The sequence below is a fragment of the Lynx canadensis genome, chromosome E2, assembly GCF_007474595.2.
Source record: "Lynx canadensis isolate LIC74 chromosome E2, mLynCan4.pri.v2, whole genome shotgun sequence".
In the NCBI taxonomy this organism is placed as follows: domain Eukaryota; kingdom Metazoa; phylum Chordata; class Mammalia; order Carnivora; family Felidae; genus Lynx; species Lynx canadensis.
In genome coordinates this window covers 4680561-4706650 of record NC_044317.1, presented here as the reverse complement: position 1 = coordinate 4706650, position 26090 = coordinate 4680561, and the positions used below count along the sequence as shown (strand labels likewise).

The window sequence follows — 26090 nt, the reverse complement described above, 5'->3', positions numbered from 1 at the left end:
ACCTGTGACTGTGACCTTGTTTGGAAACAGGATCTTTGCAGACCCTAAGGAAGTAAATTCAGATGAGGTCATCCTGGATGAAGGTGGCTCTAATCCAATGACTGGGGTCTCATACGAGGAGGGAAATTTCGGGGCTCCTGGGTGGCTCTGTCGGTGAAGCGTCCGACTTCGGCTCAGGTCACGATCTCGCCGTTCGCGAGTTCGAGCCCCGCGTCCGGCTCTCCCCTGTTAGCGCAGGGATCCTCTAGCCGCCTCCCCTCTGCCCCTCCCCCACTGGATCTCATGGTCTCTAACTTTAAAAAAAAAAAAAAAAAAAAAAAAGAAAAGAAATTTGGAGGGACACACAGGGCAGATGACCACGCGGGAAGCGAAGGCCAAGAACCGCCACGGATGGCCAGCCACACCGCAGGCTGGAAGGGGCAGGGGATCCTCCCGGATAGGCAGCGCGGCCCTGCCCACACCTGCGTCTCGGGCTCCCGCCCCCAGACGGTGAGGGGACCCTTCTGCCCTTCGAAGCCCCCAGGCTGCGGTCTTTGTCAGGGCGGCCCGAGGACCCGAATCCGCCCTCCTCGGCACTGCGCCCGAAACCCTCTGAGCCAGCAGAAGCCCAAACGAACAACCTCAGGAGGCAGAAGTATCCATTTCTCCAGCATCTTTATGAGGCAAGGACACGGGTCGCACAGCTGGACGCAGGCAGCTGCACCAGGGCAGCCATGGGGCCGGGCCGACCCCCTCCCGCTCAGAGGAGTTCCAAGGCGGCTGCCACCGTGCTCTGCCCGAAGATGAAGGTGCCCACGAGCACGGAGACCACTCCCCACGCCTCCAAACAGCACCTGCCAGGCCAAGAAATACACATCGAGCACGCTCTCCTCCGGAGCTCTGCACAGACAAGCCAAGTGCACGCCGAAGGCTGATCACACGAAGCCAGGAGAGCCACCAAGTTGGAAGAAAAACCCATAGTATTCCCCCCCACCTGTCGGGATGGGTTTCCAAGACAAGGGGAGAGAAGGGCCCCCTGCGATTAAAACCACTCACTGCCTCTGTTAATCCCGTTCCTCCCCTGGGGGAGGGAGACACCTTTCCAGTCCCTTCCCTTTGGGGGCAACGGGAGGAGGGGCATGAAGCCCCCCTAAAAACGACGAAGGAGCAGAAAGCCCGAAGTCACCCACGATGGGGACAGCGGCTGGCCACGGGGACAGAGGCGGTCGCCCTGACAGCCACTGAGGCCACATCGGCGAGCTTCCCGACGCACCAACAGAGACCGTGCAGACAAGGAAATGAAATTCCTACAGACGGCAGGGCGGCCGGACACATTTCTGGCCCTATTAACAAAGGCCACAGGACCCAATGTTACGGAAAGACGGTCTCCGGTGAGACAGAATCGTGAACGCCCCCAATACGGAGGCGGGGAGAGCGTGGGGAATGTTCTCGGGCCTGCAGGCTCCTAGAGCGGTTCTGAGCGATCAGAGGCCCTACGGCAGCTCTAGAGTTAAAAATACCTTCAAAGCCCACCAGTAAAAACTGTTGTGAGCTTGGATCAAGGCACAAAACAGAAGCAGCAGGGCCTTCAGAGACCACTGCCGGGAAACAGCCGCATGTAGGAGGCCCCAGACCATCGCGGCCGCCCCAAGCCCGAGTCAGGTTCAGAGACATCCAGAAAAGCTCTTCCCCCAGAAGGGAAGGAAGCCTTGCCCACGGCTGTGCGAAAACCAGGCCGGGGCTCGATGAGGCGGGAGGGAAGGAGAGAGAGACACTGGCCTCCAGGGGGGGACCCAAGCCCCCGGCTGCTGGAACACAGGAGCATCTGTCCTGGGCTGAACGGCTCCCGGCAGAGACGATCACCCTCTGAGGGCAAGGGAGGGCTGAGCACCGGTAGCGTGTGGGCAAGCCCCAGTGTGGCTGGCAGGGGTTCGACTCCTGGCTCAGACACTGTGTCACCGTGGACAAGCCAAGCCCCGTGGCCTGTCGTTTGACTCACCGGCAGGACGTGACCTCCGTGGGCCCTGCCACATTCCCATTCTGCTCCCTCTGAGCCCCTCAAGCGCCCATGCTGCCACCCTGGTCTGGGGACACTTACCTGACGCGTGCAGCTACAGGCTGGACGTTAACGGCACAGATGAGGCACAGACCTGCAAAGGACACATGGAGCCACTCCAGCTCTCCACTGTTGAACCCAGAGTGGCCCAGAGCTCGAGAGCCCGTCCCCACGGACCCAGCTCACCATCCCCCTAACACCTCGCCCCCCCTGAGCCTCTCCGACGACAAGCCCTGAGCGCCGCCTCCTCTGGGAGGCCCCCCGGGCTCCCCAGGCTGCAAAAAGCCTCAGGCCTCCTTGACTGGAGCTCCAGCCACCCACACGGGGAAGGTTTTGTATGAAACCATCCGCCTCAGAGATCGTGTTTGCCTCCCAGGTCTGGGGACCAAGACAAGAAGACGACATTCACAGGGCACCTTTGAACCGCGTAAATTTCACGTGACCAGAAAGGATTAAAAAAAAAAAAGAAAAGAAAAGAAAAAAAGAAATCCCACAGTGCACGGTGGCACCGGAGACTGGACAAGGTCAAGGCTGACCCGGCACTCCCTGCGCCCTGCCCCGGGAGGCCGCTGGGCCTCTATCTGACCACCTGCAGGATGGGGTGATGACAGCACTCCCAGTGGGTACGCCCATCGAGGGTCACAGAGATGTTTAACTCAAGGCACGTACAGTCCACGGCCCGTATCCGTCAGTAAAGCCTCTGCGGGGCTCCCACCCTCCAGACCCTCGAGTGCCCCACGGGGAGACCGGGCAGAGCCGAACCGAGCAGGGGCCTCACCCGGAAAAATGAAGATAAAGAAGGAGCTGATCCCGCCGATGATGCCAATGATCTCGCTGAGGTCGGGCAGGAGCAGGGCCATGGCCAGCGTCACGGCGACCCACAGGACGGTCAGTGGCACCCGGACCCACGGCCCCGAGGGCTCCGCCAGGACCCCGGGCCCACACGCCAGGCACCAGCTCCTCCTCCAGAGATCCTGCATCACCGACCTGAAGGCCACACACCACGGGCGGCTCCAGCCCCGCGCCGGCCCCCACCGGGCGCCGCTCCCCAAGGACCGCGCTGACCCTCCCACGGCTCAGTCTGGAGCAGGCACCGACATACAAGGGCCCCGCGGGCCGGACCTCACCTCCCCAGGAAGAGCGCAATGGGGTAGACGGTCACGATGGACACTCCGAAGAGGGCCCGGGCCACGATGATGACCACGTCGTCGCCCGGGTAAGACATCAAGATGTCCGCAGAAACTTCGGCCCCGAAGGTCAGGAAGCCGTAAACCCCTGGGAGGCCGAGAGGGCGGAAGGCCGGGGGGGGGGGGGGGCGGATTAGAAGGGCACCGTGCCGGCGGGAGACGTGGACGGAGGGCACGGCACGGGGAACGTCGCGGACAGGGGGCACTGCGTAACACGGCAGCCGCGTCCCCGTGCTGTCCTCCCGAAACTAACGGCGTCGTGGGTCAGCAAGCTTCCTGGGTGACCACGGTGGGCCCCAGTGGCTGGCACACTGCAGCGGCCCAAGGGCTCCCCGGGTCAGGGGCTCCAAAGCCCCGGGCGGGAGGAAAGCAGCCAGCCAGAAGTCGGCCTGGGCCTGAGACCTGGGCTGTGCCACGGGCATGCTGTGTGACCCCTGAGCAGGTCCCAGCCGTCTCTGAGCCCCACTTCCGCGCCCCTCGGAGACTCTTCTGCCTGGAACCCAGGTCTGTGGGCACCCACGTCCGTCAAAGCCACAAGGGCGTTTTGTAAATCGCTACCCAGAGATCATGCTACGCGCCAGTCACTACCGTCCCATCGGACATCTGTGTGGCAGGGTGTGGAGCGTGCGAGCAGGGTCTCAGCTCTGCACATCTAGCCGGGGGGCCCTGCCGGACAAGCCACAGAAGCCGTCTGAGCCTCAGCTACCCCTTCCGTGAAATGGGGACTTCCCAGGGGGGTCAGGAGTAAACGGGCGAGGGCTGTGACACCCCCCGGACCCGGCACGGCACGGCCGGGCACGCGGTGAGCACTCCTCGGGGTCTCCCGCGCCCCCTGCCCAGCTCCGCGGTGTGCTGGTGCTGCCTTACCTGTCAGCGAGTAGACGAAGCAGCAGGCCAGCAGGGACAGCACGGAGACCAGGGCCCAATGGGAGAGGCTCCGATGGGTCATGCTGCAGTAAATGGACACCCCGGCTTCGTGACACTGCGAGGCAGGGGCGGGGCTCAGGGGGCGCCCGAGGCACCGGGAGCCACCTCGAACGTCTCAGGGCCCCAAAGCACAGGTAGCCACCCAGGGGTCCGCCGACAGTAGGAAGTCTAGCAGGGAAATCGGCAGACGGTCACCCGGGAAACATGACACAGCCCTGAAGGACGAACACAACCTCGCACAGGACGGCCTTGCGGCCGGAACGCTGAGCAAGACAAGAAAACGTGTTTCCAGGGACGTGAAGTTCCAGTTACAAGTTAACCACCCTGGGGCAAGGGTTCTGGACTGCAGCGCCCTTGACATCTGGGGGGGGGGGGGGGCCTGTCCTGTGCGCTGCAGGATGCTGGGCAGAATCCCTGGTGGGGACCCACTGGACACCAGGAACACCTCCGCCCTCATTGTGACAACCAAAAACATCTCTGGACGTTGCCCAATGGCCCCCTAGAACTGCTCCTAGTCGAGAACCACCGCTTCCGGTGACAGAAGGGGGCTGCCGTGGAGCAGGACAGGTCACAAGGGAGCTTGTGGGGGTACCAGGAACATTCTAGATCCTGACTGGGCTGAGGGTTGCACGGGGATAGACACAGCCATGATTTATGTGTTTCACGTATACTTAATAACGTCATGAAGAGTCTGAAATATAAAACACCTATGGCCAGCGTCAAGGACTTTATTTACTTGGGGCAGGACCTGGGCGGCGGCATTTCACCAGCAGCCCAGGAGACCCTGACTGCCACACAGCCGGAGTTGAGAGGCAAGACTTTATCTTGATGCCCCCTATGGCTTCCAGACTGTTCTATGGTTCCTTCCACACATCAGCCTCTTTACCCCCTTCCGATCAAAACCAAACATGCGGATCACCTCCTCCTGCCCACTCTCCAGGCTGCTAGCCACGCCTTCCTCACCCACTGAGCTCAGTTCACCTCTGTTCCTCCTTGCTGCCTCAGGACATTTGCTTGTGCTGGGTCCTCGACCTGGGATTCTCTCTTGGTACGGCCAGCACCTACCCTTCCTTTCAGAAAGCTCTCCCCAGCAGGACTGAGCTCCTCCCTATGTCCCTCCCCTCCCCTCCCGAGCAGTTCTGGGTTTGCTTGTTCAGGACCTGTTAGCTACATGAGGGCGAGGACCACATTGGCTTCGCTTATGCCTCTGAGCTCAGGCCACACACAGAGCCCGGCCCACAGCTAAAGAACGTTCCAGGGGGACTTAATTACACACCCATTAACCCACCCAGCAAGCAGGAAGCCTCCCCCACCCCCGGCTCCCCAGCACTCAAATGCTTAATAGTCCCACTTGGTGCCAGTGTGAGATGCCAGGTAGTCAAGCAAACATAGCTCCCCCCCCCCTCGTGGAGCATGATGGGGAGGGGCACGCCCTCGGGAGGGGTGGGGGGCACACACAGTCACTCCCCAACTCCACTGCAGGGGCCGCGTCCGGGGGAGACTGAGCGCACACACCCTTCGCCCCGACACTCCTGCCCCAGGCCGCCTTGACCTTGGCTGCAGGCTGGCTCAGCCAGGCCCTGGGGGCTTTATCCTCAAGGGGAGCCTCAACCAGGGGAAGCCAGGGGAAGCCAGGGGAAGCCAGGGAAGCCAGGGGACCCAGGTTCCCGCCTCCTGTACCTACCCCTATGGCATTTCTCAGGTACATCCGCATGGCTCCCAGAACGGCCCAGAGCCCATGACAGGGGGTCTCCCCGTCTCCCCATCCCTGCTCCCGAGTACACACCAACCCCCAAGGCCCACAGACTCTGTGGGGTCGCCCAGGACACCACGCGGTGGGGGTCTCCAGGGCACGGCCAAGCGCAGGGGTGGGGACAAGACGCTCGGCTGTGGCAGGATATCGTCCAGCCCTCCCCCCAGGTTGTCCCAAGACCCCTGGGCCGTTTCTCCTGCTTTTACACCAGCTTTTACACGGCTCCCTAGGACAGGGCTGTCCGGCTGGGACAGGGGATGGGACAGGGGATGGGACAGGGGCTGGGATGGCACTGGCTCTCTGCTCCCAGGGCAGGAGAAACGGCAGGTGGAGGAGCACACTGGCCGGGGAGCGCAAAGAGGCCACACGTCGACCGGCTGAGGAGCGGTCTGCAGGCTGCACTCGATGCGGCCGACGACCACCCCGCAGCCACAGGAAGGGGGGCAGCGAGCGGCACAGGGCACGGCCAGGGCGAACGCGGAGAGCAGCACGCTGGGGGACAGAAGCCGGGCCCAAAGGACCCCATTACAATAAAACGCCCGAAACAGATCCGCAGAGAGACACGTGGGTGCCAGGGCGTGGGGGCCGGCCCCAGGTACAGGGCTCCTTTCGGGGCGTCACCAGCGTTCTGAGGTGCCTGGGGCCAACGAGTGAACTGTTTGCCACGGACTTAGACCTCAACACGGCTGTTTAAAAACAGCAGCCGCGGAGAAGTCCCGGGGGTGGCGAGCTGGCTGGGAGCTGAGCCCGCACCCCACGTCTGCCCCTCCACGGCCCTCGCGCTGCGCTGCAGGCTGGACGGGGCGCCCCGCTGCTCGCTCCAGGGGGCGGGGAGCGGCGTGGCCAGGTCTGAGCTCCTGAGGCCAACAGGAGACTTGCCCTTCCCGCACCACCCCTCCAGCAGGCCGCCCCTCCTCCTCCTCTCTCCCTCCTCACCCTCAACTGCCCTCCGCCCCCACCCTCCCACGCCCAGATCCTGGTCTCCTCTGGCCTGAGCCCCACCCCCACCCTGCGATTCGCGTCTGTCTTCTCCCAGCTCTTCATCGCTGCCTCCCGTGTCCCTGGAAACCGCAGCCCAGGCCCCGGTTGCTAGGAGAACCGGCTGACGGAGCCGAGGCAAAGGTGAGGGGGGCAGCCCTCGGAAGCATCTAGAAAGCGGCTCCCGCGGCGCAACCCTGCCGCACCATATGGTGCCCGGGCGCGGGAGAGAGGGATCAAGGCCGCGTCCAAACCGCTGACAACAAAATCGTCGCTTCAGCTCTTTGAAAATATGGGGCGTGCGAGAAGAAATGGGAGACGTTCCTGCGAGCGTCTTGCTGAGCCCCAGAAGCGATATTTCGACTGATTTATAAAGAGGATAAATGGAAACGTTCCAGGGTTGTTTTTTTTTGTTGTTGTTTTTTTTTAAACGATCCTCAAAGAAAACGCAAGATGGAAAAAGCACAAACAGGAGCTGGAGGACAGAGAAGGGGAGAAACATGTCAAGCGAGAAGGCACAGCTGTCGGGCCGAACACCACTTGCCCCTGCGAACTCGATTTTACTTTGGGACCCATCTGGGGGTGTCTGGGGGTGGCGGGGGCGGCTGTTCTTAGGATAGAGGCAAAGCTTTCCTAAAATCAACAATGGATGAAATGAGTCAAGGAGCACCTGCCAGGCGACCGGAAACCCCCTTGGGGGAGGAGCCCACGGTCTCCATTGCACCCCTCTAACACCGCGGGGGGGGGCACCTACCTCACCCCTGCAGCTCTCCCGCCACCTCACCCCTGCCTGCGGCCCCCTCCCTTCCCAGGCTCACTAGCTAAACCCGCTCCCTTCGCCTCCCACAGTTCGGCCCGCCCTCACTCTGTGCCACTCCGTCACAAGCTCCCCTTTTCTGCCCGGTACGCCTCCCGGCCCCCGAACGCCTCCAGAGTCAGGATCTTTCCGGCGCCAGGGACAGGAGGCACCTGCATAAAGGCGTTCTGTCTAAGCGGGTGGCACCAGGTCCCCAGTCAGGGAGATGGCCCCGGGAGAATTTCGCAGAGGAAGGAACAAGCTCCGGAGCCCCACACGCTGCCCCGGACCCAACAGATGTGCTGCTGGTGTCGGCAGAGGCCGGGTGCCCAGGTTCAACAGCAGTTCACCCCTCACCGAGCCCAGATGCCAACCGACACGCACAGCCTCCAGGAGACCGCCCACCTCGCCCCGTAGCGAGTCTTCCACCTTCTTTCCTGACACAGGGCCACCCTCTCCCGAGGGAGCAGAGTCACCACAGCCCCCCAAGCCACGCACCTCCACCCGCACGCTGCCATTACCTGGAACCCGAAGCAGATCGTAGGGAAGACGCTGAACACGGAGGTCCAGGAGGAGGGGCTGCAAACGGACAAGAACAGGGGTTTGTCACAAAAAGTTCGACTCACAACAACCGCCACTTGAGGAGGAGTTTTAAACAATACCAGGAAAACGTAGCTGAGCCGGGCTGTGAGACAGGCTTGTTAATTACCAGGAAAACGATGCATGTGGCACACTGCATCTTCTGAAGACACCTGTGCTCACATTTGCTAAGTTGACCTTCTCCACGGAGGACAGGGCTAGAAGGAATTCCCAACTTTCCGTTCCCATCGAGGGCGGGGGCGGGGGCGGGGGCACTGGCAGCATCCATCAAATCCAATAGGGCAAGGATGGCTTGACCGCCACCCAAACTGCCTGAGAGGACGGAGCCATACACAGGGCAGAGCCTTGAGGTCCGGCCCCCCTCAGGGGCCCCCAGATGAGGACCCCCAGCTCCCTTTGACAAGCTCTGGGTACCAGCCTCTGGCACCTGGGGGGACATAGTGGAGTGAGAGATAAGCAGCACCTGCTGGTGTTGGTTCCCCCATCAGCTCCTGCCCACTCCTCTCTTCCCCTTCTCAGAAGAACTCTCTTCCCTGGGCCTAATCCACTGGGACCCTCAGCCCCTTCTCCCGCCCTCATGAAGCTCTCGTCCCATCACCAGCAGCCTCCGTGGCTAAATTCAAAGCTGGGACTCAGTCCTGCGTGACCCAGCAACAGCATTTTGGCGGCCGTCACCCCAACCTTCTTGAAATTTTGCTCACTGATTGCTGAGGCCCACTTTCTATCCTCCTCTACGTTGGGTTGACTAACATCCCCCCAGGTTTATATCCATTGGGAACCTCAGAACAAAGCCTTGTTTGGACACAAGGTCTTGGTAGAGGTCATGAGGGAAAACGAGCTGAGGTCACACTGGAGTGGGGTGGTGTTGTTACCAGAAGAACAGACAGACACAGACAAGGGAAGGTCCTATATGATGGAAACAGAGACAGAGGGATATAACCATGTGCCAAGGGATGCCAAAGATCACCGGGGCCACCAGAAGCTCGAAGGGGCAGGAAGGATTCTTCCCTCGAGGCGCTAGTGAGAGCTCCCCCCACCCCGCCCCGCCCCACCAGAAGCTAACCCATTCTGCACCTTCTCCTTCCTTCTCTTCTCCCAACACCTCCTCCTCCTGTCCCTGACCTCCTGGTGCCGGACTGAGCACCATTGGCTCAGCGTACCATTCTCACCCGGGCTGGTGGCCTCAAATGCCCCCTCGGGGCTGACACCCACAGCCTTTCTCCCTCCAGTCCGGACCCCTCTCTGACCTCCAGACACGCAGGTCTGACTGGCCACCTGACGTCTTCTCGGAGGTCTCAGAACCGCCTCCAATGTAACATGTCCCCACATGACTTCCTCCCCCCGGCCCTGCTCCCGTCTCATCCACCCCAGGAAACAGCACTGCCACCTTTCCCAGCGCTCAAAGCCAAAGCTCAGAGTCGCCCCAGCCTCTTCTCTGCGGTCCTGCTTCCAATCCGTCGGCCAGAAGAGGCCACGAAATTCGTGGAGCCTGGCACAAAATGAACACGCTGGCACCTTGTTCAGGGAAGAATTTCAGGATGGCGGGGTGCCCGGCGGGGCTCAGTCGGTTAAGCACCCGACTTCGGCTCAAGTCACTATCCCGCGGTTCACGGGTTCGAGACCCGCGGCGGGCTCTGGGCTGACGGCTCGGAGCCTGGAGCCTGGAGCCTGCTTCGGATACTGTGTCTCCCTCTCTCTCTCTCTGCCCCTTCCCTGCTTGAGCTCTGTGCGTCTGTGTGTGTGTGTGTGTCTCTCTCTCGAAGATAAACGTTAAAAAAAAAAAAAAAATTCAGGATTGCAACAGCAGGCCATTCAGCCACGTGCAGGGCCCTTCTGGGTGACTGCTGGTCACGTGCCCATGGAGATGACCCTGCCACGAGCAGATCTGATTTCAGCCCCGCAGTGGCTTCCCAGCAAACCCCAAGCCCTCGGCACCGCGCAGCATCTCTGCAGGACAGCCCCTCCCCACCCCCACCTCTTGGCCTCACACAGGAAGCCATGAACGGCCGCCCCCTCACACTCACCTCTGTGCGGGGCGGGGCTCACGAGCAAGGCCTTGGGGCCCGGTATAGTACTGCACCACGATGACCAGGGCCAGGTAGCAGGCGGCCAGGGTGCCTAGGATGCTAACGTACACGGAACACGGCGTTAGGGGCCTCCACGGTACAGCCACCCCATCACGGGAACACCGGCCCCGCCACACACAGCCCGGGGTGACACAGAGCACCATCTGAGGGCCAGGGTGGCCCATGCCGGCTAGGTGTCGGGCAAGGTCCCCACTGCTCCGAGCCTCCATTTCCGTATCTGTGCCGTGGGGACAGCGGGAAGCCTGTCTGAGGCCCAGGGGTCAGAGGCGTCGAGCTCCCGACCAGGCCGACACCCGTCAGGTCCGAGAGCTTCGGGAGCCCCCATCTCTCCAACAAGACAGCATTCCGATGTGGCACCCACGCCGGGAGGCCCTCGGCTCGGCCACACCAAAGCGGGGTGCGCCCCTGACCTTGCTGACACGACAGGAGAGCCAGGCAAGGGCTGGAGTCCAGAGGGGACCTGGGTCCCCCGCGTGCTCTCCGTTCTAGTTCTAAGGTGAAAAGTCTGTTGGCCTTCACGACGCAACAGGGGAAGGCAGGTTGCAAACTCAGGTGAGCCCTTTTGCCAGGCTTTTTTTTTTTTTATTTTCCGAAAGTACATATAAAGGGGCAGTTTTAAGTCGGCTAAGCTTCTGACTCCAGCTCAGGTCACGATCTCGTGCAGTTCGTGAGTTCGAGCCCCGCGTCCGGCTCTGTGCCGACAGCTCGGAGCCCGGAGCCTGCTTCGGATTCTGTGTCTCCCTCTCTCTCTCTGCCCCTCCCCTGCTTGTGCTCTCTCTCAAAAAACAAATAAACGTTAAAAAAAAAAAATAAACCCAAAACACCTCTGACCGTAAGGTGGAACCCAAGTGTATACCTGGGGTCTCCCCGTGCCTGTGCGCATAAACCATCTGTAATAATGAAATCACAGAATAGCAGCCACGTCAACACACGTTCTTGTTTATCTCTGTTTTCTATCCCGCGTACGTGCTACTTGGGTAACTGTCCCTCTTTTTTCTCTTCTCCAAAAGGGGAGGACCAGAGCTGGCCACCCCCCTAATCCCTGGTAGAATGAACCCCCCGCCCCCACCCCCCACCTGCAGACACCAGCACAGGTGGGGACCCTGGCAGGGAAGCGTCCGCAGCCCCCCCCCCCACCGTACCTGGTGTACTTCTGGAACCCGATCTCACGCGGGACGGACAGGGGCAGGATGACCAGCATGGAGAGCAGGGGCAGGGTGAGGCGCTGGTCCACGCACCACGGCTGCGGGGCCGGGGGGGCGCTGGGCAGCAGGAAGCCACACACTGAGGGCAGGGAGGGCAAGAGGGCGGGGACCGCTCAGAGCTGCGGCCCCAGCACCCCCCAGGCTCAGAGCCCCAGCCACAGGGGTCTCTGCTCCCGGGTGGGCCGGGGTCGGCCGGGGCTCCCTGTCACGTGCCACCACGGGGGCAGCAACCTTGGCGCAGATTCATTCAACAGCCATTCGGTGACCTTCTGCTAGAGGGGCCGCAACAAGGAAGAGGCCAAGTGGCCTGCCCTTGAGGCACCTGGGCCCTAATCCGCTCATAAAAGATGCTTTTCTGTTTCCTCATGAGCCTGTGGGGGGGGGGGGGGAGCTGGTACTGAGAGCTGGTAAACGTCCCCCCCCCCCCCCGGTAACTCCCCCCCCAAGAGGCCCAGAGCGACGGCTTTGTCACACGCCAGGGACTGGAGGAGAACTAGGGCAGGGCTGAGCCGGCCAGTTCTGCTCCGCGTGGGACCAGCTAGGGTCACGTGGGGGTGCGTGGATGGCCCACGGGTAGGCTGGTCTGGAGGGTCCGCGATGGCTCGACACTGGGTGTCTGGTGGGGACGCCTGAGCCCTCCCTGCAGTCCTGGGGTCTCTCCCACAAGGACCCTCCGGGAGGCTAGGCTGGGGCAGCTGGGGGCTCCCGAAGATCCCGGGGGAAACTGCTTAAAGGCTGGGCCTGGAACGGGCACCATGTCACATCTGCCATAGTGTGCTGGGCCAACGTTGTCTCAGAGCCCATGCTGATGGGGGCAAGGGGCACACACTCCTCCCAGCCTCCCACCAACCTCTCAGTAGGGGGAACGGAAGAACCCAGACCGGTGTCCCCCACCCCCCACCACAATGAAATGGAGAATTTGAAATTGACAGAAGAGGCAAGGCCTGTGGGGGAGGGGAGAGCATTGGGGGAGGAGCAAGATGGCCTGGGGCTCGAAAGCGGGGGAGGATGGGGAGCTGAGAGATGCTTCCCGGCCCACTTGGGGGCACTTGCTGTGCTGGACTGTGACCCTTCTTTGTTCACCAAATGCAAGCCAGCCACGCACAGAAGCCAAGACCTTAGCCGAGTAGCTTGTTTCTACCGACCCTCTGCAAGGCTGGGGGGGGGGGGGGGGGGGGGGGGGTGTCCCACCCCGAGGTCACTTTACACAGGTACCAGGCATGAGAGCAAAGCAGGCGTTACGGGCCACAGACGCCAGGGGAATGCACACACCCAGAGGTGCACAGAGACCTCAGGGAGTGCCAGACCCACATGGCCTCTGGGAAGGGACACAAGCCCCGCTTTTGCATCTGGATCTCCTTAGCCAGGATCCCAGCTCGGATATCTGGGCTCCAGCAGCCCCTCCCGAGCCCTCAACTTTCTAGAACATTCCTTGACGTCTTTCAGCACCTGTCACTTCTAAGTCATCGGTACCCACTGCACACAAGGACACCAAGCACCCCAACCGCCACAGGCACCCCCAGTCTTTATTTGGCCCCCCTGCCAAGAAGCCTGTAGAGACAACACATCCACAACCCTCTAACCACTAACACACAAGCACACCCCAGGCCATCTGCCCAGAGGCCGTGGAGGAGGTCTGCGTTCTCAAGGTTGCTCGGATCACTCCAGCTGCCCTCTGGTGCAACCACCTCTGCCCAGAGGTGGAACCGGACATGACCTCCACTTCACACCGAAAGGCAGGGCGCTTCTGTGCCCCTTTTAACCACCGGGAGGTTCAGATTCGCCAACCTCCATGCTTTTCGGGATACAAGCAACCCCCCCAAGACACGGGCACCTGGAACCTCGGGACCCCCAGCACTGGGGGCCTTTGGTTCAAGTGACAGAAGAAATAGCAAAACAGACGACCAAAATCCAAGCGTATCGCTAACCACTTTCCAATTAAAAATTGCAACACTCCAGTTAAACACGGAGACTGTCGAGACGATTAAAAAAAAAAAACAAAACAAAAAAGCGAGACCCAACTACATGTCCGCAGGAAACACCTGAAACTCCCAAGTTACCTTTAGGTTCACAAAGACCCGGGGCGGAGGGCGGTAGGAGGAGGGGGAGAAGCCAGGCAAACACTCAAGGAAGCTGGAGGGACTAGACGCGTGGCAGAGAAGTTGGACTTGAAGGCAAAGTATTACCAGAGACGGGAGGCGACCTTTCACGATCCTCACGGGACAATTCACGGGTGGGAGCCCGCCAACAGAGCTTCGAGCACCAGGAGGCCAAAATGGACAGAATTCAAGGGTCAAACACACCAACCTGCAAACACAGCTGATTTGCACGCTCGCCTTTCACCACCCGAGGGAGTAACTCCATTTGGAAAAACAATCAGGGAGGCTCGGGAGGATCTCATCCAAGCCGTGGAGCACCTAGAGCCGATGCAGCGTTCTAGAACACTCCGCCCAACTGCACCAGGCACGTCCCTGAAGGGCCCCCGGAGCGCCCACCACGATTGATCACATGGGGGCCCAGAGCAAGGCTCCGAGGCCAAAGACTGAAACCACACGGAGCGTGTTCTCCGACTGTGGCACAACTAAGGCAGAAACCAGAAAGCAATCTAGGAAACTCCGCAAGTAAGTGGAAACTGAACCACACAAGCGTCAACACCCGTGAGTCGAGGAAGAAATCCCAGCAAGAATTCGCAAATACGCTGAATCGAACAAAAAGGAAACCTATCAAAGCGGGCACGATGTGGCTAGCAGTGTTTGCAGGGAAACGGTCCACGGGAGACGAGAAGCCAAGGGGGCCTGGGCTCAGGCCTGGATGTCCATCCCCAGATTCAAGGTGTTACTGGCTCGCTCTCCAAAGGGACTTCTCTGCAGTTGGCTTGGCTTCCCCATCCGTAAACTAGATTGTCCCCACTAGACATCCAGCACAGCCTCTCCCCCTCCATGACTCCCAGGGTGCTCATTACCACTCCTCTGCCACGATGTAAGGAGCTCAGGGGTGGCCTTGGCCTCTGCTGTCCCCCCAAGGCCCCCCCCAGTACCCACATCCCGCTCATCAACCAGAAGCCCCCCGGGGGCGCCCCCCACTCCTGTGCCAGTACTTACGCTTCTCCAGCTGGTCCCCAATCACCCTGAGGAAGGCCACGGAGATCATGAGCAGGTTGACGATGAAGCAGGCCTCACACAGCTTCCCCAGGGCCGGGCCACACAGCCCTCCAACCACACCCTGGTAGGTCGTCTGGCCGCTGACAGAGGCAGCATAGCCCAGGATGACCAGCCCGCTGATGAGAAAGACCAAGGAGACCTGCGGAGCAGGACCGTGGGGCCAGGGTGACCCCCAGCCCACCACCCGAGCCAGCTGCCCCGCAGGTTTTTTTTTTTTTTTTTAATTAAGTAGGCTCAGGGCCCAACATGGGGCTTCAACTCAGAACCCTGAGATCAAGAGTCACACATGCTTTACCGACCGACCCTGCCAGGCGCCCCAGACCCTTGGGACTTTGATATCACTCTCCACCAGGCCTGTCACCCACACAGGCCACCTGCAGACCAGGGGCCTCTACCCAATGTGCTACCAGGCCCGCCCCTGCCCGGAGATCAGAGCCACAGGGCAAGCTATTGTCGAGGCCTCTCGGGCTGTATGTCTCTGCACCTGGGATTCCTGCTATTCTGCCCCAGTTGGATAAATGAGATCTCAGAAACCCAGAGAGTCTCAATTACTCTCCTAAAATCCCATGGGTTGTGGGTTAAAAGAACACACGTATCGTTGGAGGAGATACGACCGATTCACCCGTACAGCCCTAACCCGTCAGGACTGAGAACCCACCACCGTGCCCCGGAGCTCTCTCGTGTCCTGTCCCCCAAAGAAACTCCTGCCCTATCGTCCCACGGTTACCCATTTTCATAGGCCGGACACTACACAAACTAGGACCGGGCAGTTTCCCGAAGGACAGAAAAGGCCCCGTGGCCACGATCAGCTGGCCGCCATAAAAAGGCAGTTAAGATCACGTCTGTGGACCAGCTCCCCACACAACTCAGCTGCTGCTCTCAGCTGCGGAAACAGAATCTTCGCAAATAAAATGAAGCTGTGCTAATCAGTGGCCCTTCTCCGCTGGGGCTGTCCAGCCCTGGCCTTTCTAGAAGGGAGTTCAGGCTCCACATGCAGCTGGCAGGACTGGCTGCACGGCTGTGACGGGGCAGCGGGCCAGGCCGGGTGTGGGGTGGGGGGGTGGGGGTCACAGCATCTTACACCCGATCCGACCGCACGCAGGGCTCAACTTTCAGCATCGAGCTGTAACCAGCCGGTGAGAGGAGCCAACTGGCCAGGTGACCGCCTGCAGATGATCGCTTGAGGCAGGCGCCTCCCCACCCGCCACCCTCAACAGCCTAGGGGTGCTCGCCACTCGGGGCTGCGGTGGGAGGACCCCGTCCCGCGGCAGCTGAGCAGAGAGCGGACGCCAACGGGAGTCTCCAAAGGGGTCGTTTCTACAACAGGCAGCTCCCCAGGAGGGATGCTGAGGATTCCCGTCTGGGTCCCACCCCAGGAGACCCGCCCCCCGCCCCCCGCCCCGAAAGATGCTCCGCAGGTGCTTACCAGCTCCACCAGGAAGGCGGGGGTCACCCCACCCGCCTTGTGGAAGGCCCAGGGGAAGTTGAGCAGGCCGGCCCCCAGCGCGGATTTCAGGAGGATGAAGACAGCGCCCAGCGAGGACAGAGAGGGGCTGGCGGCCGCGGGGACCGGCTTCTCCGAGAGGCCTGGGCTGCCGGCCGTCGGTCCCTCCATGGCTAGAAGCAGCAGGGAGGCGGCGGGGGGGGGGGGGCGGGCGAAGAGGCGCAGTCCTCACACTGCCTTCCTGGCTGTGACTGGTCTCGCTCCCCAAATCAGAGTCACCCATCTGTCCCAACGGCCCCACGCCACGGGCTGCCTCGTGCTGCCCTTTTGAGTGACCCGCTCCCAGGCCCCGGTTTATCCTCACCGGGGGACCTCCTACCCTCCTCTCCCGAGCCTCCACCCCAGCCCCTCACCCTTACCCCCAAATCCAGACTTCAAGATCAGATAGTTGTCAGCCATCAGGGACAGGGCTCAGGCTCGCTCCAGCTGGTTCTGCGGCATTTCTTGGGCCCCACTGGTGGAAGAAGGAAGGTTCTAGCTGTGCCCGAGGTGAGGAGATGATTCGGGAATTAAGGGAGCTCTAGAGAGCACGTGTTGGGGTCATGTCTCAACACCAAGGGGAACAAGAACAAGAGGTCAGAGCCATCGGTCCCAAGAGCTTGCAGCGTTCTGTGACTGCCAGCCTGAGGAGGGGGTCTTAAGACGCCCTCCCCTCCCCCACCCGGGTGAAGGCCCCTCCCAGGAGGCGGGGCTTTCCTGGCTGCTGAGAGTCTGATGGAGGGCAGCTGGGAGAGCAGGAGGGGCAGGCCTGCACCTGACCTCAGTCAATGACCTGGGCCCAGGATCCCTCTCTGAGGCCCCCTAGTCTGAGGAAGGGGGGCTTGGTTAAGAGCTCAGGGCTCAGCTAGACCATGTGATCTCTCCAAGCCTAGTTTCCATCCACAAAGGGGTCCGCTGTGGACTCAAGTGCGTGCAAAGGCCCAGGCAGTCAGCAGGTGGTTGGCCCCTGAAACGAATGTGCTCGTGAATCACCTGGGGTCTTGTCAGAAGGCAGATTCGAATTCACTGTCCCCTCGGTGGAGCCCAGACTCCACATCACTCCCGAGGTCCGGGGAGGCGGGCGTTGCTGGTCTGGGACCGGACGTTGAGTAGACACCGCTTCTCCGACCTGCTGTGCTGTCCGCCGAGATGGCAGAATACAGGAAATGGTCCCCTTCGGGAAAACACAGGTCCACGAAGGTCACGTCCGGAATTCTAACGTGAACCTGCTTTACTCCTGGCACCCGGGCTCGAGTCCCCTTGAGGGCGTGTGACAACCCAGATTGAGGGCTGTGTGACAGACAACCCAGCGGTTTCTGACTCCGTGGGTCTGAGAATCTGCATTCCTACCCGGCTCCCCGGTGACGCGGATACAGCGGGTGCAGGGACCCCCTCTTAAGGACTGCGGCTTTCGGTTAACCATCTCCGGAGCCAGAGCCTCACCCGATCAGTCCTTATCTGGCGGACACCAGATCAGCGCCCAGGGCTTTTTCTCCATGTGGTTTCCAACGGTCTCCATCCCCTGACCGTGTCACCAGCAGACTTGGTCTTTGCAGGCTCCGCGTAGAGGCGTTGAGCGTTTGACCTGCTGAGTGGCAGGCGTGGATGCGAAAAGGGAGCCGGGATTGTGGCCCAGGAGCGCACAGCTGGACCGGCGCTCACCGAGTGAGCGATGCTGGGAACCGGGCCCTGTAGCCGGCGCTGGGCGTCTCACTGGGTCCCCCACAGCGAATCCCGAGGGGGTGACGCCATAGTGCTCGACGCAGAGCGGGCAGTGAGCTCAGGCAGGTGGAGCAGGGGGCTCAGAACGGGCCCGCTGGCAAGTGCCCGGGGTTCAACCCTGGCTGCGTCATCCCAAAACCTGCTTCACCCCGCACCCTGCCTGGCTGCCAGCGCCCAGGACGGGAGGCACTGAATCAGAGAGTGAGAGTAGGATTCCGGGAGAGAGAAAAAGGCGTGACTTCCCCCACGCAAGGAGCCTCCTGAAGCTGCCATACCAAACTCACCAGCTGGGGGTCTCAAAACAATGGGAATTTATTCTCTCCCAGCAGGGCCGCCCTCCCTCCAAAGGCTCCAGGGCGTGATCCCTCCTGCCTCGTCCAGCTCCTAAGGGCTCCAGGCGGTGCTGGGCTGGTGGCCACGTCCCTCCGGGTGCCATCTTCCCACACCCGCCCCGTGTCTGGGTCCTCTCCTATTCGTGGGAGGACACCTGTCCTGGGATTTGAGCCCACTCACACGTTCCAGAAAGATCTCATCTCGAGATCCTTTCCTCACTGCACCTGCAAAGCAGAAGACCCATTTTCCAGATAAGGTCACACCCACAGGCTCTAGGGCACACTACTCAGCACGACAGGGGCCACCCTTCGGCACACTGCGCCCCATGGGGCTGGGGCCTGAGTGCGTTCTCATTCGACGCACGCAGACTCACAGCGAGTCAGAGGCGAAAGACAAGGGCTCCGTTCTGGAGGAAAGGCCGACGTATGAAGAGACCAGGACTAGACAAATAGGGTCCAAAGAGTAGGAGAGGTGACCACGAGGGGCGCCTGGGTGGCTCAGTCGGTTAAGCGTCCGACTTCAGCTCAGGTCACGATCTCGCGGTCCCTGAGTTCGAGCCCCGCGTCGGGCTCTGGGCTGATGGCTCAGAGCCTGGAGCCTGTTTCCGATTCTGTGTCTCCTCCTCTCTGCCCCTCCCCCATTCATGCTGTGTCTCTCTCTGTCCCAAAGATAAATAAACGTTAAAAAAAAAAAATTAAAAAAAAAAAAAAGGAGGAGTGACCACGAGACCCCAGTTGCAGGAGGGCTCCCTGGAAGAAGGTGAAGGGCAGGGGAAGGGAGGCATCGGAGGAGCAGGGAGTCCCTGTGTTGAAGGCTCAGCCAGGGGCCCCGGGAAGGCCTCTGGGTTCTAGGGGGACCTGGGAGAGGCCATTCTTGCTGGACCAGGCCTTTCAGCCCCACCTCTTCCCTGTGGAGGTTTTCCAGGAGCGCAGGGAGGTCATCGGCCCGGCCCGACGGGGAGGATGCCGGGCACTGGGCGGGGGGGGGGGGGGGGGGGGGGGTGGGCGCGGCAGGTGGAGGGCGCAGACCAAGCCGGGTTGGGCCTCAAAATCCGCATAGCTCGCACCCTCCGCCCACATCCACCCGGAGGCGCGCAGGGGGAGATGATTTAGCTTCCTCCCTCACCAGCGGCTGGCTTTGTACTCCCTAATCTGGGCTCTGCGAGCCTGGGGCACCTCCAGGTCCCTGCCTGGATACCTCATTAGCTGCCCATTAACGTGCATGACTTAGAAATTGGCCACCGGGCTGTGAAATTCCACTCGAGGAGGAAAACCTCTTAGTTCTGAGGCGCTTTGATACTCGCTCTCTGCCGGCCTCCCAGGGCTGCCGTGACCTTTCTGGGCTGTGGAGAGGCGCCCTGGGGGCCCCATCTGTGTGGGCGGGCGGCTCTGGAGCACAAGGGAGCCAGTGAGGTGGCAAGCTGGCGCCTCCGTGGGCCAGGCAGGTGGCGGCTCGGCCCGGCGCCCACGCACGGGAGCGCCTGTCATCAAGGGTTGTTCTCCAGGGTCCAGCTCCTTCTTTTCTCCACAGAGTACGGGCCACATGACAGGTTCAGAACTTCAGGGAGAGAGTGACCTCGCTTGTTTCCCCAGACCCGTTAGAATGTTCTGGAAGACAGATGAGGGCAGGTCCCAGGAGCCAGAGTCCCTGGCTCCCTTTGTGGACTGGTTCTGTGGTCTGGGCCTCCCTGGGACCACTGGTGACATGGGATCACAGCAGATCCCACCCTACAGGGCTGTTGCGGGGATTCCTGAGAATTCTCCGTGCTCTCGGCACAGGAGTGAGAGATGTGTGTCGAACGGGGCGTGTCAAACTCCACCATCGGTACCGATGTGTCTTTACCTCGGCCTGATTCTGGGCTTCTGGAACTGCGTTCTGAACCCCGGCTACACGAGAAGACCGGAGGAACTCTTCACATGGCTCAGGGCTTCGGATGACATTGGTCTGGGCTGTGGCGGGCATCCGGGCTTCCAGAAAGCTCCCCGAGAGCTGCTGAGGCGCGTGGAGGAGCTCGGCTCTGGGCAGGCAGGGTCCCTGTGTCACCTGCGCTCCTGAGCCCGCGGCCCCTCCTTTCCCCCAGCGTCTGTGTGTCTGTCCCTGGCCGAGGGCAGCGCCCTGGGCGGGGTGAACCCGCTACTGGAAAAGGCCAGGAAACGGACTCTCCCCGGGAGCCTCCGGAGCGAATCAGCGCTGCCCACGCCTGACTTTAGCCCGTGAGACTGATTCGGGCTTTCCCGCCTTCAGAACCGCAGGAGCAAATGCTTTGTTTTCAGCCCCAACTTTGCAGAAACTTGTTCCTGCGGCAGCAGGAAACGGGTCCACCCGGCACCCCGGGCCCTGATGGCGGCGCCCCTCAGGCTGGAGGTCCTTGGACCCCCGCCCCACGCTCTTCCGCAGAGTGGAGGCTGGGCCTCCAGGTGACACAGGGCCCAGGGCACGGCCCTGGCAAGTCCTGCTGTCCTGTCCCCTCCCTCTAATGAGGGGCCGGTCCCAGAATCTGGCTCTGGGGGAAGGGAGGGAACGGCACCCCGCCTCTCAGCCAGAGGAGGAAGTGCCCGGGGGGGTTCAGCGGCCAGACAGCAGGCCGACGGCAAGGGCAAGGCGGTGAGGAGGGCGCCCAGCCCCTGCAGGGGCTCTGTCATCGGGTTCTGACCCCTGGGCCCGTGCTGACGCTGGGGTCTGGACGGCCGGACGGCCTCTCCCAGCCTCAGGGGCTCCCACCTCGCCTGGTACCAGAACCCCTTGGGGAGACGTGGGGGTTTTGGTAGCTCTGTCACACACACACAAGCCACCACCTTAACACCCTCAAGCGTGCGGCCAGGTGGCACTCCGTATACTCACGATGTTGTGCAACCGTCACCACCACCCCGTTCTAGGACTTTTGTCCCCCAAAGGAAACCCCTTTACCCGTCAGCGGTCCCTGCCCCCGCCCCGCCCGCTTTCTGTCCCTGCGTTTGCCTGCTCTGGAATCACACAATTTGTGGCCTTTGGTGTCAGGCTTCTTCTGCTCAGCAGGGCGGTCTCGAGGCTTGCGATCAGTACGCTTCATTCCTTGGCGTCCGGACGGGTCACCTTCTGCTCCTCGGCAAATCTGCGGATGCACCTCTGGCTCACCTGCGGCTTTTGGCGGTTGGGAGTCGCGTGGCCGCGGGCTGCCACGTACACACTTGGCTCAAACACCTGCTTGCGATTCGGTCGGGTCTACGCCCAGCCGCGGGAGAGCCGGGTCGTATGCCAGCGGTTCACCTTGGGGAGCTTTTAAAATTGATTGCTGAGCTCTTCCCACGCAGCCTATGGTTCAGTAGGTCTGGGGCGAGGCCCGGGAATCTGTATTTCTAAGATACGCACCCGCACTGCCCTCGGGCCGCCAACAGATGAAACCAACATCCTGTGTGTTAATAGCCGCTTATGTGGGTAGTACCAACCGTTACGAAAAAAAGCGAGAATTTTGCTATTTCTCTGGATGCTTCTATTTAATCTATTTATGAGACTCCTGGACTCCATTTTGTGTCCAGCAGATCTAAATCTAAGTAGCACCCCCATCGTTACCAGGAAGTGGGCATCTTTCCCGCCACAGGAAAAGGGGAAGGAGCCCTGTGTTGAGGGGCCTCAGGCCCAGGTCAGAGCTGGGCTTCGAACGCTGGTCTCACCGCGGTTTCCTCACCTGAGAAATGGCAGTGACAGCATCACACGGTGCTGGGACCCCCAGGTGACACAAGGCACATGAGACACGGGCCGGTGTGGCGTGCCCGGTGGCTCAGTCGGTTGAGCGTCCGACTTCCGCTCAGGTCATGATCTCACGGTTTGTGAGTTCGAGCCCCGCGTCGGGCTCTCTGCTGTCAGCTCAGAGCCTACAGCCTGCTTTGGGTTGTGTCTCCTCTCTCTCTGCCTTTCTTCCACTAGTGCGCGCTTTCTCGACAATAAATAAACTTAAAAAAAAAAAAAAAAGACACAGGCCGATGCCGGGCGGGCGGTGAGCACCCAGCAGACGCAGGGAGTGCACACGTGGCCGGGGCAGGTGCCCTCGGGGCCGTCGTGCGCGGAGCCTCCTCCTGGGGGAGCACTGGACGGTTACAGGCAGGTGCAAGACCTCAGACCCTCGCGTCCCTCACAAAGGTGGGGCTGAGGGTGGCGCGGGGGCACCCAGCTGTCCCCATTTCCACTCCTGTCACACGACACCTTCAGGGTTCCTGCAGACAGGGCACCTGCCTGGCTCCCGAGGGCTCGCACGGTTAGGGATGAACTTGCCTCTCAGGGCCCCCAGGGCCCCCTGGAATCCCAGGTGTATCTGTGGTCATGGTGAGCTGACTGCTCGTTTTTGTTGTTTTATTTATTTTTTTTTTTATTATTTTTTTTTTTAGAGATTTTTTTTTTTTCAACGTTTATTTATTTTTGGGACAGAGAGAGACAGAGCATGAACGGGGGAGGGGCAGAGAGAGAGGGAGACACAGAATCGGAAACTGGCTCCAGGCTCCGAGCCATCAGCCCAGAGCCCGACGCGGGGCTCGAACTCACGGAGCGCGAGATCGTGACCTGGCTGAAGTCGGACGCTTAACCGACTGCGCCACCCAGGCGCCCCAGTTTTTGTTGTTTTAAAGGTGTAGGTGTTCTCTGGGACAAGGAGAGCTCACACCAGGGCAACGAAGGGTCCCCTACAAGCAGGGAGGCGGCCCAGCCCGGGCCCACAGCCATCACGCACGTCTGTCACCACGGGACGGTCTGTCGCCGACCACGCCTGACACGCCTGAGTGCCACTCAGTGAGGAGAGGGCCCACAGCGGGGAGTGGCCAGGCCGAGCTGGACTCCGCGCGGCCTGGGGCTACGGCCAGGGCTGCAGCTCAACACCTGCACCAGGTGGGGACATCCTCTCCAGGACGTGCCTCCGGGTGGACCCGGCCATTCCCAGGGCAAGCGCCTGATGAGGCCCCTTCTAGGGGAGGGCGTGTTTTCCGGGCCCCCGTCAACTGGTTTTCTCCAGAGGTTCGGTCCCTCTCTGGATAAGCGCTCCCCCATGAAGAACTCTCTCTCAGCTCAGCCCCCCCTCTGCTTCGTCCCCTGCCGTCCACACCCCTCCCCCCCCCGCCCCCGGTTCCATCCAATGCCTCTGCGTCTGGTCATCCTCCCCGTGTGTCGCTGTCCCTGACGGGAGGCGCTCAGGCTTAGTTCTGATAAGGCCCGGAGCCCCTCTCCAGCTGCCACTGCCTCTGTGAGGCGGGACCCACGCCACCGAGCCCCCAGCTGTGCCTGGAGAGGAAAAATGAATGCACAGCGAGCCTGGCACACGGCTCCCGACGCCACCCCTCTGGCTAGCAGACCGGCAAGGACCCACCTTCCTTCCTTCCTTCCTTCCCCGTTACACCTCTATCGCGGCACTTTGGGCAGGCAGATCACAGAACAGCGGCCAGTTCCTGGGCACCCCCATCCGCGCCCAGAACTTCAGGATGCTACGAAGCCACCCTGTATCTGAAGACCCGCCACGGTCTTCACGTGGTCACTACTGAACTTCACTTTGCCACGTCAGACCCCAGGCGGGTTCCCTGCGTGGAGCTGGTCCCTGAGAAGCCTGGTGTGCTAACGACTCTTCTGTTTGTGACTTGGTCTCAGTGTGCGGACTGTGTTCACGCCTGTCCGATCTCTGTCCTCCTCCTGTCCTGTCCCACCTACACGACCCCGCGCCCAAACCTGAACTGCACACGTGTGCGCCCTGAGACGGCTGGGAGAACGCTCGATGCTGGGCTGGCAAGGTCTACCCCGTCTAAACGGGAGAGCCAGCCCCGAAGGCCAGGGACACATGCGAATGCCGACCTCGAAGGCCAGGTGAGGGATCCTGGCGCGAACAGGAGACGCTGCCAGATCCAAGTTCCATCTTTCAGGGATGAGACCTCCAAGTCGCCAGAGACAGGTGCACCCAAGGCCTTCAACCAGCGTGGAGATTAACTGTCCCAGCTCACCGCTCTGGGGTCTAGAACTTCATTCCACAACCACACTGCCATTGCTGTTAGGAGAACTTTGCAACAGAGATGCAGGGACAGCCTAAGTCACAAAAAATTTCTCTAATTCGATCATTTGCCAACATACTCCAGATTTCAGGCTTCCCTGGAAAAATCTGAAGATGCGCTGTCCCTGAGACAAGGCCTGGGTGCCCCAGCCAGTCCCAGCTCCCGCAGCCCGCTGTCTCACGCCAAGGCCACGTCCTCATTCGGAGGACCTGTTGTCGCAGAGGCCTGCGGGATGAAGATGGGCCACGGGCCAACCCTCACGGTGCGAAGGAGCGGGCGGGGGACCAGAGGCCCCACGACAGACCGTGCACAAGCCCCTTGTTCTGATGGGCCGATGCTACCCGCCGGTCACTGCTCACCTGAGGACAGAGGCTGCCCTGTGCGAAATGCTCCCGCCCTGGGGGCTGCTTGGGGCAGAGAGAGCTTGGTGGGGCCCTAAGCAACGCCTCCAGTCTTGAGGCAAGAGCCACAGGGTGCAGTTAAGAACTGCAAGGTCACCAATGTGACCTCCAAGGAGGGCCCGTCACAGGGAGCACTGGGCCTTAGTGACTCCTCCCTCAGCCCTCGGCCTGGGCCTTATTCTTCCCAGGACCTCCTCGGCTCCCTGATGCCACACGGCCTCTACACCTCAGGTCAGCGCATCCTCACCTGTGACGTGAAGGCCGAGGTGAGCCGGCTGGCACCCAGAAAACAGACCGGACAGGCAAGGGTTAAAATCAGCAGGCTCCTTTGGATTAGGCTCTGGGTTCCTACAAACGGCACCTGGCGGGTAAAACGGCCTCCATCACAATTAGAAACTTCCATGCTTCAAAAAGGAGCCAACCAGGCAAGTGGAAAGACAAGCAACAGAACGACAGAGGCGCCAGCCACACACCGAGGAGGACCCGGACCCAGAACCCACGAGGCGCTTCCACGGGTCTGTGATAAAGAAAAGCCAGCTGTAACTGGCTTTAGAGAACAGACACTTCTCTAAAGACGTGCAGACGCCCGTAAGCACACGCAAAGACGTTCGACGTCGTTCAGCTTCAGGAAAACGCCAAGTCCAAACCCCAGCACAGACACCACCCGACACGGAAGCTGGCTGCGCTCAGATGGCCGAGGGAGGGTGAGGACGCGGGGAACCCGAGCCTCGTGCCCTGCTGCTGGGGATATCAAATGGTGTGCTCACTTCGGACCAGAAAGTCTGACGGCTCCCCCAAAAGCGACACAGGGCGCGGCGAGCCCCTCGCCCCCGGGGGCCACACCCGGCAGAGCTGAAAACTGGCGTCCACACAGAAGCCCGTACCCGAGTACCCTTAGCACCGGGACTCCTCTAAGAGCCACACAGCGGGGCAGCTCCAGCGTCTACCCCCCGAGGCGCACACACGACAGGGGTCCGTCTGCACAGCGGGCTGGTGCACGGGCCCAGAAACGCCACCACACCCTGGACATGTTCTCACACGGGCGTGTCTTGAAAATACGCTAAGGGGAAGCACAAGGCCTTGTATCGCGTGATCCCACGTGTGGGAAATGTTCAGGACAGGCAGCACGTGAGGGGCTGCCACGGGCCAGGAGGGAAGGAAAAGAGGCTGATTTGCTAATGACGACAGTTTCCTTTGGGGGTGATGAAAATGTTCTGGAATCCCAGGGCTGACGGTTACACAGCCTTGCGAATACACTGAAAGCCACCGAATCGGACGCTTCGGAGGATGGTGTAGCACGTGAGTCATACCTTAAAATGAACGTGGACGACAAAAACCCCAGCCCCTGCAGGGTGACCCGGACACGTTCCAGGTTGTCCGCAGAGAAACGGGGTGGGCGGAAAAAGAGCCTTCTACACCCTTC

General features: G+C 61.1%; 1 protein-coding gene across 1 annotated transcript; it reads right to left on the bottom strand.

The window, feature by feature from the left end:
- Window positions 1-285: 285 nt before the first annotated feature.
- SLC38A8 (solute carrier family 38 member 8) lies at window positions 286-18779 on the bottom strand. The gene is made up of 12 exons (XM_032591414.1): window positions 17206-18779; window positions 16593-16687; window positions 16156-16346; window positions 14670-14868; window positions 11506-11647; window positions 10301-10402; window positions 8198-8255; window positions 4090-4204; window positions 3163-3310; window positions 2814-3022; window positions 2078-2129; window positions 286-833 (listed from the first exon to the last, which is right to left on the bottom strand). The coding sequence occupies exons 2-12, from the start codon at window positions 16630-16632 to the stop codon at window positions 740-742; spliced, it is 1350 nt and encodes a 449-aa protein (XP_032447305.1). The 5' UTR covers window positions 16633-16687; window positions 17206-18779; the 3' UTR covers window positions 286-739.
- Between the last annotated feature and the right edge of the window lie 7311 nt (window positions 18780-26090).